At 45.9% G+C, this 12,286-nt stretch overlaps 1 protein-coding gene across 2 annotated transcripts in view; it reads right to left on the bottom strand.

Annotated features, from left to right (window-relative positions):
• nsun2 (NOP2/Sun RNA methyltransferase 2) overlaps positions 1-11,299 on the bottom strand; it is a 52,974-nt gene extending 41,675 nt beyond the window's left edge. Inside the window, exons 1-2 of one of the 2 annotated variants that reach the window (XM_087987016.1) lie at positions 11,018-11,299; positions 3,370-3,527 (exon numbers count right to left, since the gene is read on the bottom strand). In XM_087987016.1, coding sequence (XP_087843142.1) covers positions 3,370-3,527; positions 11,018-11,080 — 221 coding nt within the window. In that variant the 5' untranslated portion in view covers positions 11,081-11,299. The remainder of the gene's footprint in view (positions 1-3,369; positions 3,528-11,017) is intronic. The other variant, XM_043689630.2, reaches the window with a different exon arrangement.
• Positions 11,300-12,286: the final 987 nt, after the last annotated feature.

Raw genomic sequence — 12,286 nt, 5'->3', positions numbered from 1 at the left:
TTGAAAAGAAAGGATGACCAGAGGCAGTGATACGATCAAGAATCAATTCAACAATGATACTTGGGATTGAGGTGTGATTGGAAACAGCCTAACTGAGCCAGCAATATGTCAGCAGCTGACAATTTCACTACACGTTATACTACTACATTCTAAAAAGGATCTATAACCGCTGTAAAAAGTGTTTCAATCTTGGGTAAAAATGACAAAACATTGTATTGTCAAAATGCAAACATCGCACTTTGTATAAATAAAAAACAATCTTGGTGCATACTGTTGAGAAGAAAAATATACTTAAAGCAAAACTTATATTGCATTGGCAATGTTCTTTCTCAGTCTTTGCAATTACAAGAAGAAACTCTATATAGAAGCATAACGATAGGCTATTTTCAAGTGCATAGCTAATGCAATTCACTGAATTGTGCAAAATGTTCCAAACAACTGAAAGAGGTCCACTTTCAGAGAAACCTCAATTATCCGGCATTCAATTATCTGAATTATCGGATTATTCGGCAAGATCGCAAGGTCCTGATTCTTGGCTAAACTATGTTAGCCGGCATTCGATTATCCAGAATCGATGAACCGAACAAACTACTCCCGCCTGTGTATTAGATTAGATTGCTAGTGTGGAAACAGGCCCCTCGGCCCTACAAGCCCAAACCGACCCGCTGAAGCGCAACACACCCAGACCCATTCCCCTACATTCACCCCTTTACCTCACACTACCGGCAATTTAGCGTGGCCAATTCACCTAACCTGCACATTTTTTCTTGGATGGTGCGAGGAAGCCGGAGCACCCGGAGGAAACCCACGCAGACACGGGGAGAATGTGCAAACTCCACACAGTCACCTGAGGCGGGAATTGAACCCGGGTCTCTGGCGCTGTGAGGCACCAGCAGTGCAACCTTCTGATAATCAAGGTTTCTTTGTACATTGCGCCTTTCATGAACACAGGGCATCTCAGAGAACTCTACAGTCCACTTTACAAATGATTAAATACTTTTGAAAAGGGCAGTCACCATTATAATGAAGGACATACAGCAGCTACTTTCCTCACAGAATGTGCCCACAGTACAGCAATGACCAGATTTTTATGGTGATTAAGGATAAATATTGGACAAAACTGGAGATAAGTCTCCTCTTTTATGTTTGAAATTGCAGCACAAAGTTGTTTTTCATCCAATTTAATGTCTCATTTCATGACAGCAAATCTAAGAGGTAGCACTCCTGTGTCAAGTTGTTGTACTCAAACACTGAAGCAGGACTAGAGATCTGAAATTTTCTGACTTAAAAGCAAGATTGGTACCACTGATTCATAACTCAATGCTGTTTTAACTATCGTGATATAGCATATATTGTTTATATTTGTGTAAAAGTACACAATGCAGTATAATATCAACAGCTATAATTTAAACAAAAGCATATCTTGCTTACAATTTAGCATGCCAAAGTCGATATCACAGGATTGTCAAATCGACAAGATAGTGAAAATATTTAAAATTTCAATGCACAAACTATTTTAGAGCAATTGTTCGCCATCGGTTATTAAGTCTTAGATATCCTTCTAGTTTGAGAAATGCAGTCTATTTGGAGGGGGATAGGTTTGGGGAATAAAAAACAGAAGTCAAATTTCCGTGGTCCTACTGGACCACAGGGTTGCATTCTCATTAGAGAGAGTCAGCATGCGTGAGAGAGAGTGGGTGCGAGGACAAGAGAATGGATGATGCTTAACCTGAGAGTCACCATGACTCAGGCAATGGAAGAGGATGAGAAGGAGATTCCTTCTTGGTAGCTTCAGCAGGTGCAGGAATTGAACCCACGCTGTAGGTGTAACACGGAGTCACAAACCAGCTGTACAATAACTGAGTTAACCAACCCCCAAGCATTTGATACAGCTGTAGTAATAAACCTTTTGTGGGGTGCTGCCGTGTATTAATTATCCAACGTATTGTATCTACAACTGTGACTGCATGTTTTAAAAAGCAATCATTGGTCTAATGGAGCTTACAGAGGACCTAAGAGTAACTATTAAATAAATGAAACTTCTTCCTTTTCCTTACCGGCCTGAATTTTGCCATCAGTGGTGAATGAACACACTCACTGTTTACAATACTCACCCACGGACTCTGCAGGCTTTTGTAATATGATCTACAGCGACTCAAAAGATTGTGGAACCCTAACAGCCTAGCTGTTTTAAACAGATTGATGAATCCTTACCAAAGGACACTGAGAAGTAACAATCACACTCAGATTGCCATTCTGCTCTTCTTTTTTCCAAACATTCTGACAGGAGACACGATCAGGGGTCATCATGGCACTGTTTTCTATGATTTCAGTGATATCCAGGAACGCATACAACCATTTTGACAGTTCATGAAAAAGCACAGGCATTCAAGCTAAGTGTGAGTTTAGGCTTCAAAGAGGATAGGCTGCAATGGCTGGGAGACAAAGCGGGTACTATGTCTGAGGCAGAAATGGAATATGTTGGGTCAGGGTGGAAGTTGGGGGGGGGGGGGGGGGGAGTACAAGGACTTGGGAATCAATTTATTAGTCATCCACGAGGGTCAGGGTGGAAGTTGGGGGAGGGGGAGGGGGAGGGGGGGGGGGGGGGGGGGGGGGGGGGAGTACAAGGACTTGGGAATCAATTTATTAGTCATCCAGGAACTAAGTCTAGGCTTTGCAAGATAACCATCCAAATTTTCTCATTTCTAATGGGCACTTTTAGAGGGTTCCAGGCACGGGGTAAGTGCCAAGCAGAATCAATTTTCTGGATACTTCCCTCAGAGTCTGCTATGATGGAAATTCTGCAGGATTCCGATACACAACTCCCACCTACCTTGCAGAAACATCTACCTGACTATCAGACATGTATTATAAACAATAAAGTAGAGGCCAAGCAATCAATTCAATACCAAATTCATGTACACTGCAAGCAAAAGAGAGAGAAGGAAAAATCAGAACTGTGTGTGACACAAGAAAGAGAATGAAAATGTTTTTGTAACAGGTTTAATTTGCATTTCATGTCTTCAATGCCAAGTAAAATTTGGAATGTTTGAGACTTCAACCAAATTTTCATTGCCAGAGATTGATCAAAAGTAATTAAGACAATTAAAATTTTTTATGGTATTTTTTGGTTATCCAATGAAGATGCACTCTAACCTAATTTCCCAATGTTTGATTAAATGTTACTGATGCTTTTGGTAAGATACCATTAAGAGGGATTCTTCTCATGAACGACACGTCAGCAATTTCCAGGTTTAGTTGTGTATACACAGTCACTGGAGGTTGCCTTTGACTTACCCCTTAGCAATGGTCTGACTGTTTGTTCTACCACAAATATTTGGGCTACTAACCCAGTTCTCATTCACCTACCTTTTATACCCAGTTATCCGAATAGTAGCTGGCAACGGCTCCCTCATGGTTGCCATAAACTGATCCCATTCCCCCTCAGGAACAATCTTTTGTCTTTGGTAATACTCTTCATAAAGTTTGTTTTCTTTAATAATCTCCTGGTAACCAGCTCCCCAACCCTGTAAATTAAACATATAATATATATTCAACCGTTAAATAAGTGCAACAATTTGGACCCATGTACAACTAAACTCATCTGTAGAGTACTTTGTAGTCCATGGTATCTGGTCAGACATGGACAAAGAATTTCGAACAGATCACCACTTATCACTTTCGCATCACCGATAACTCGGTATTTCTTCATTCTCACGTTCAAGTCGCTTGGAACAAATACTGAAAGTAAGCAGGGCAAATAAACTACTGTTTGGAGATTTGAGTATCCATTTTTAAGAGTGGTTCAGAAGCAGGACTGACTACATCAGGTCCTGAAGGACTGAGCAAGTGGCAGACAATGAAGGTCAAGGTATGGGAGAAATTCTACTGGACATTTTCATCTCTATTTGTCTCCGATGCATCCATCTACAAGAAGGGTGATTGCACAGTTCTTGAAGTAGCATTGACTTGTGTTCACAAACAGGAGAGCTAAGCAATCCCAGAATCAACATCCTGCAGGAATGCACAAGATAAGCCTGAAGCTCTTATAATCATGTTCAGCCATAATCAAAAGTGGATGATAGCCTGCTCAAGATTCCAGTCAGCACAGATTGCGGTCTTCAGCAGATGCAGTTCTCTCTACACAGTATTTAAAAACAGCTGCGCGCACTGGATCCTGCAAAGAGGATGAGTCCAGACAACAATCCAGCAGCAATGCTGAAGATGTGCTCCAGAACTAGCCACACCCCTAGCCAAGCTACTGAAGTACATCTGCAACACTAGCACCTATCTGACTGAATTGCCCGGATATACATCTTCCAATAGTCAAAAGGTGTGTTGCTGGAAAAGCACAACCAGTCAGGCAGTATCCAAATAGCAGGAGAGTCAACGTTTTGAGTATAAGCTCTTAATCAGGAATGAGCGGGTGGCCCAAGGGGGCTGAGAGATAAATGGGAGGGAGCTGGGGCTGCGATAGGTATTTGGAGGTGGGGCGTGATGGTGATAGGTCAGAGCGGAAGATGGAGCAGATAGATGGACAGGTAGGGCAGTGCCAAGTAGGAAGGTTGGATCTGGTATAAAGTGGGGGGAGGGGAGATAAAGAAACTGGTGAAATCTACATTGATCTCATGTTTTTGGAGGGTCCCCAGGCAGAAGATGAGGCATTCTTCCTCCAGGTGTCAGGTGGCGAGAGTTTGGCGGTGAAGGAGGCCTAGGACTTGCATGTCCTTGGTGAAATGGAGGGGGAGTTAAAGTGTTCGGCTACAGGGCGGTGGGGTTGTTTAGTACATGTGTCCCAGAAATGTTCTCTAAAAGCATTCCACAAGTTAGTGTTCTATCTCCCCAACATAAAGGAGACAACATTGAGAGCAACGTATACAGTAGATGATGTTGCAGCTGTATAGGACACTGGTTAGGCCACTGTTGGAATAATTCTGGTTTCCTTCCTATTGGAAAGATGTTGTGAAACCTGAAAGGGCACAGAAAAGATTTACAAGGAAGTTGCCAGGGTTGGAGGATTTAAGCTATAGGGAGAGGCTGAACAGGCTGGGGCTGCTTTCCCTGGAGCGGAGGCTGAGGGGTGACCTTATAGAGGTTTACAAAATCATGAGCAGCATGGATAGGGTAAATAGACAAAGTCTTTTCCCTGGGGTCGGGGAGTCCAGAACTAGAGGGCATTGGTTTAGGGTGAGTGGGGAAAGATATAAAAGAGACCTAAGGGGCAACCTTTTCACACAGAAGGTGGTACGTGTATGGAAGGAGCTGCCAAAGGATGTGGTGGAGGCTGGTACAATTGCAACATTTAAAAGGCACCTGAAAGGGTATATGAATAGGAAGGATTTGGAGGGATATGGGCCGGGTGCTGGCAGGTGGGACTAGATTGGGTTGGGATATCTGGTCGGCTTGGACCGAAGGGTCTGTTTCCATGCTGTACATCTCTATGACCCTGTGTGTGTGGAAGTACTGGGGAATTTCTGTCAGATGTGGAAAGATCTTTTGGGACCTTGGACAGAGGTGAAGGAGTGTGGGGGGGGGGGGGGGAGTGTGGGTGCAGGTTTTGCACTTCTTGCAATGGTAGGGGAATGTTCCCGGAGGGGAGGGTGGGTTACTGGGGATGTGGACCTGACAAGGTAATCGCGGAGGGATTGGTCTCTCCGAAATGCAGATCGGGGTGGGAAGGGAAATATATCCTTGGTCGTGGGGTCTGTTTGTAGGAAATGGCAGAGGATGATGCATTGTATCCAGAGTTTGGTGAGGTGGAAGGTGAGGACCAAGGGGGTTCTATCCTTGTTGCAATTGGAGGGGTGGGGTTCAGGATAGAGATCATGAAGTGGAGGAGATGCACTGGAGGGCATTGTCAACCACTTGGGAAGGGAAATTGCAGTACTTGAAGGAGGAGGCCATCCAGGATATTCTACAGTGGAATTGGTCTTCCTGGGAGCAGATATGGCGGAGGCAGAGGAATTGAGAGTAATGAATAGTGTTTTTGCAGGAGTCCAGGTAGCTGTGGGAGTCGATGGGTGTGAAGTAGATATCCGTGTGGAGTCTGTCATCAGAAATGGTGATAGAGAGGTCCAGGAAGGGGAGGGAGGTGTCTGAGATGGTCCAGGTGAATGAGGTCAGGGTGGAAGGGGTTGGTGAAATTGATGAACTGGTCAACCTCTTTGCAGGAGCATGAGTTGGCACCGATGGTCATCGATGTAGTGGAAGAAAAGATGGGGAATGATGCTTGTGTAGCTTCGGAAAATGGACTGTTCCACGTACCCGACAAAGAGACAGGCATAGCTGGAGCACATGCGGTGACCATGGCTACCCCTTCTGTCTGGAAGAAGTGGGGAGATTTGAAGGAGAAATTGTTGACGGTGAAGACCAGTTCAGCCAATCGAATGATTGTGTCAGTGGAAGAGTACTGGTTGGGTTGGCGGGAGAGGGAGAAACGCAGGGCTTGGATTCGCCCTGTGGCTGATTACTTTAACTCCCCTCCCACTTCACCAAGGACATGCAAGTCCTGGGCCTTCTCCACTGCCAAACTCTAGCCACCTGATGCCTGGAGGGAGAACGCCTCATCTTCTGCCTTTGGACCCTCCAACCAAATGGATCAATGTAGATTTCACCAGTTTCTTCATTTCTCCTCCCCCCCCCCCCCCCCCCCCACCTTATCTCAGAGCCAACCTTCCAACTCAGCATCACCCTCTTGAACCATCCTACCTGTCCATCTTCCTTCCCATCTATCTGCTCCAACTTATCACCATCACCTCCTCACCTCTATTGCCCTATCGCATTCCTAGCTATCTTCCCTCCAACCCCACACCCAGCCATTTCTCTCTCAACCCCTTGGGCCACTCCCTCATTCCTGAAGCTCGAAATGTTGACTCTCTTGCTGCTTGGATGCTGCCTGACCGGCTGTGCTTTTCCAGCACCACACTTTTTGACTGTGATCTCCAGCATCTGCAGTCCTCACTTTCTCATACACTTTACAATACACAAATACATAAAATTAAGAACACTAGTTAACCATTCAAGCCCTGGAACCTCCACCACTTGAAACGACCACAACCTATTTGATTGTGACTTCAATTCCACTTTTAGGCCAACTCCCTGTTAGTCAAGATTGGAACTAATGGTGACTATGAAACCATTGCCAATTGTCAGGGGGAAAAAAAACCCATCTGCTTCACTAATGCCCTTCAAGGAAGAAATCTACTGCCCTTACCCAGTCTGGCCTACATACGACTGCGGACCCACAGCAATGTGGTTGAGTCTTAATTGCCCTCTGAGCAATTAGGGATGGGCAATAAATGCTGACCTCGCCGGTGACCCCTGTTTCCTGTGAGTTAATTTTTAAAAATGCCAACGTCACTAATTCAAGCCTGTTCCAACTGTTCATCCCTTTAACATACAGGTGGATTCTGCAATGAACAGCTTAATAGTTAACTGAGTCATCGTTTCTGCCTTGAAATGATTCAATGATCCTACCTCCACTCCTCTCTGGGAAAGAGAATTCAAAACACACCAAATCCACTGACCAATATAATTCCTTCTCAGCTCCATCTTAAATGGGAGACCACATTTTTAAATAACACCCCATCAGTTTAACCAAATGCTATTCAGCCCACAATCAGCTAGACAGCCGAACTGGTCAAATACCCACCCCATTAGCCTGCTCTTGATCAACAGCGTTTTTATGGATGATGTCACCAGCTCCCAGAAAAAAACTTGTCCAACAATACTCAGTTTGAGCTGAACCAGGATTACTCAGCACAAAGTTAAAAATCACCCAGCACCAGGTTGTAGTCCAACAGGTTTAATTGGAAGCACTAGCTTTTGGAGCGCTGCTCCTTCATCAGGTGATTCATCAGACAATCACCTGATGAAGGAGCGTCGCTCCGAAAGCTAGTGTGCTTCCAATTAAACCTGTTGGACTATAACCTGGTGCTGGGTGATTTTTAACTTTGTACACCCCAGTCCAACACCGGCATCTCCAAATCATGACTACTCAGCACAAGGTTTCATCACAGCTTCGATCAAAACATGAACAGAAGTGCTAAATTTCAAAGATCAGGAACAAATAATCACCCTCAACACTGAGGCAGCTTTTCACATGAGGTCAAGAAGCTCTGCTAAGATTCGAGCTAAAGGGAATCAAGACAGAAAATTCTTCATTGGCTGGAGTCATACCTGTTTAAAAGGAAGATGACTGCCACTATTAAAAACTAATTATCTCACCCTAGGACGTCACTGCAAGTGTTCCTGGGTGAAAGTATTTTATCAACCTGTTCAGAGGTATTATTACACGTGTCCAGAGCAGAATGGACTTAAACCTAGTTCTCCTGCTGCAGTGGGCAATATTCTTACCCCTAAGCCACAAACGCCATTTAGAATTGAAGTCTGGGGAAGTCACCAACAACACTGGCCAGTAGAGACACTGAATATATGACCAAGGCACTGTCAGTATATGCTTTAACCATCTGAGCTAACAAGCCACCACTTACAAAGTGATATTGCATCCAAGTGGGCAGAGGGCATCTTTTGCACCAAAACTGACCTGGTCTACCACAGGATTCCCACCTTCAGGTGCCTGAACTAGCTGTTTTCTACTTAACCTGTTAGAAATATTCTTACATAGCTCTGGTACAGATGGGACTTGAAACCAGGCCTCCTGTTCCAGTGGTAGGGACATCTCGTAAGGGTCCCAATAAGTTCCTTAGGGTAAAAGAGTCCTAGTTATAGAGACGTGGTTACGGAATCCCTACATTGTGGAAACAGGCCATTCAGTCCAACAAGTCCATACCAACCCTCCGAAGATCATCCCATCACAGACCCACCCACCGCAAACCCCCACCCCCCCACCCCCCCCCCCAAAATCTATCCATGTTACCTTCTATTTCCCATGGCTAATGTACCGAACCTATACATCCTTGAACACCATGGGTAACTTAGCACAGCCGATCCACCTAACTTGAACATCTTTGAACTGTGAGAGGAAACTACAGCACCCGGTGGAAATTCACGCAGATCCAGAGAGAACATGCAAACTCCACACAGGAGTGTCCTAAGCCCCACCATTCAGCTGTTTCAATTCCTTCCCTTCATCATAAAGTCAGACGTGGTGATACTTTTGGTGATTGCACAAATGTTCAAGTTCCTTCACACTTCCACAGATGAAGTCGGAGCGAAGGGTGCCATTCAGGCTGATAAGTAGCAAGCAACGTTTGGCCACACAATGCTGTTGCTAACAAGAAAAACCAACTACTTTCCCTTAACATTCATTAGCATGACCAGCACCATATCCCTCACCATCATTGTTGGTGGTCCCTGGCAGATGAGGATGGCACTCTTCCACTCTCAAGGTTGAGTCCATAGGTGACTGCACAGGCCAGTGGAGGCTATTTCACCTCGAACAGAAGGTGGTAGTCGGAAGGTGCGGGTCGAGCATTGGTGTAGCAGCGTACACCTGAGGCTGCTTTCACCTCACTTCTGCTTTCCCCCCACAATAGCAACTGTCAGATGCTTCTCCTCCACTTTGGATGGTCTTCGGTCAGTGATTCCCAGGTGTCTGTGGGATTGCAACACTTCACCAGTGAGGCCATCTTTGAAGAGCTTCCTCTGTTCACCTGCCAGGAGCTTGGGGAGTCTTGTGTCAGTCATGTGGACGTGTCCAGCCCATCTAGTGAAGTTGGCGTGGTCAAGAGTGCTGATGCTTCCTTTTCCCCCCCCAACAGATTCACAGTTTCTTGCACAGGCAGCATTGGTGGGCCTGCTCCAGTGCCTTGAGGCGTCTGTTGTAGACAGTCCACATCTCAGAGCCCAGGGACCACCTATGATCAGAAACTTACTTAGAACTGCCATAATAATGCCATGAATACGAAAAAAAGGTCAGAAGCTGTATTTTTCTTCAGTATGTGACAGGCTGGAGGTTTAGCTCAAGCCCTATAAGCCTGCCATCTAAATAGCATAAGAGTTACAGATCGTCTCCTCTTGCCTGAATAATGGCTGCTCCAAAAATAATCGAGAAACTTTGACTCCATCATAGCCAAAAGGAACCCCCTTAACTGGCAAAAATCCACCACCTTAACATTCACTCCATCCACCATGTGCAAAGTGGCAGCCACGTGTAATTTGTACAAGATGCCCCACAACAGACTCACTAGGACTTTGCCAACAGCACCTCCCATAACCACAACATTAATCAACTGGACTTACAAGGGACAGCAAGCACGCCATCCCCTTGCGAGCTCCACTCCAAGCCAGACTCCATCCAGACTCCGATACCCTGAAACATCTGTGAAATATACCGTTGTCACTGGGTATAAGGGCAGCAATTCCCTCCCTAACAACATTCTGTTAACAGATAGGCTACTGAGGGTATTGGTACAAGGCAGCAGCTCAGTGACAACGGTATATTTCACAGATGTTTCAGGGTATCGGAGTCTGGATGGAGTATGGCTTGGAGTGGAGCTCGCAGGAGGATGGCGTGCTTGCTGTCCCTTGTAAGTCCAGTTGATTAATGTTGTGGTTATGGGAGGTGCTGTTGGCAAAGTCCTAGTGAGTCTGTTGCAGGGCATCTTGTACAAATTACACGTGGCTGCCACTTTGCACATGGTGGATGGAGTGAATGTTAAGGTGGTGGATTTTTTTGCCAGTTAAGGGGGTTCCTTTGGGCTTGGATGGAGTCATGCCCGAAACGTCGATTCTCCTGTTCCCTGGATGCTGCCTGACCTGCTGCACTTTTCCAGCAACACATTTTTCAGCTCTGATCTGCAGTCCTCACTTTCTCCTAGCAGCTCTACATGAACCACTTCTCAAGGCCGACAGCCATCCACCACCTGAGAATGTGTAAAACCAGAAGTTAAAATAAAACCAGTGGGCTCATTTGCATGGCCTTTTAGACGATAATGACAAAAACAATGTATGAAGCAGACTCTGAAATACCGGTGGGTCGAACAGGAGCTGGAGTTAAGGCACGTGTTTAAACGGAATATATTAATTAAGGAGGCCGGACGGTCTCAATACCTACAGGCTTGTTGTCGGTATTTACATTCCTGTCTCGGTTTCTGGGTCTGTTTTTCCGTCTCCCCATGCTGCGGACGACCGAGGAGAACCGAAGAAACGTGATGCTCAGGACTAGGCGCGGGAGCAAAGGAAGCAGAGCAGGCCCCGGGAGATCCGGAGGGCAGCAGACGGCGGAAAGACCGGAGCTGGATTCCCCCAACCGGCGCGGAGCACAAGGCGGAAAGACTGGAGCCGGATCTGAACTGGAGCACTGGGCGGAATCTCTGCAGCTCCTCCGGATGGTCACCTCACTCACTCCGTCGCTCATTGACTCAGCGAGTTGGAGCCGCGCGCGTTGCGCACACGTCACGGCAACGAAATGTAGCAAAAGAAATGATACATTTGTAGCCGTGACTTCAGACCCCGCAGCTTTCGCTGTCTTAAAGAGCAGCCACTTCTTTCACGTCGCTGCATAACGTTGCCTGGCTTGCTGTGTTCTTCTTGCCTCCTGCTTGTCCACCTTGGACTCCAGCATCTGCAGCTTTCTTTGGTCTCCAACACTGTTGCTCGCAAACGAGCGATAAAGCAGCGTCCATGGAAAATAACAAACCGATAAGAGTCTGTGTGGGTGGAGTTGAGGAATCACAAAGGCAAGCAAAACCCAAAATGGGTGTTATGTACAGACTGAAGAGCTTCAGGGCCTTGGACTAAGGGGGACAGGACAGTGTCGAGGTGTGTAGAGATGAGTGAGTTTGGTGGGGCAGGAGCAGGCTGAGACAACGGGTCAGACGGGGCAGTTGCGTTTGCGGATTTGTACAGACAGGTTTGTACAGACCTCCCAACAGTGGCCAGGACCAGGGGCACAAGATGTACTGGGAAATAGATAGGGGCATGTCAGAAAGGTAAGTTCACAGTGATCATGGGGGACCTCAATATGCAAATGGACTGGGTGATTAATATTGCCAGTGGATCCAAAGAAAGGGAATTCATGGAATGCTTACAGGATGGCTTTTTGGAACAGCTTGTGATGGAGCCCACATGGGAGCAGGCTATTATGGACATAGCGCTATTGAAAGAGACTTTAAAAATGATCTTAAAGTAAGGGAACACTTAGGCAGTGATCATAATATGGTAGACTTCAGTCTGCAGTTTGAAAGACAGAAGGCAAAATCAGATGTAATAGTGTCACAGTTAAATAAACGTAATTACAAGGGCATGAGAGAGGAACTGACAAAAATCGATTGGAAGCAGAGCCAAGTGGGGAAAACAGGAGAACAACAATGGCAGGAGTTTC

Source organism: Chiloscyllium plagiosum, unplaced genomic scaffold, assembly GCF_037043375.1.
Source record: "Chiloscyllium plagiosum isolate Xiang-an unplaced genomic scaffold, Cpla_swu_hap1 HiC_scaffold_5, whole genome shotgun sequence".
Lineage (NCBI taxonomy): Eukaryota > Metazoa > Chordata > Chondrichthyes > Orectolobiformes > Hemiscylliidae > Chiloscyllium > Chiloscyllium plagiosum.
This window is presented reverse-complemented; position numbering and strand designations above follow the sequence as displayed.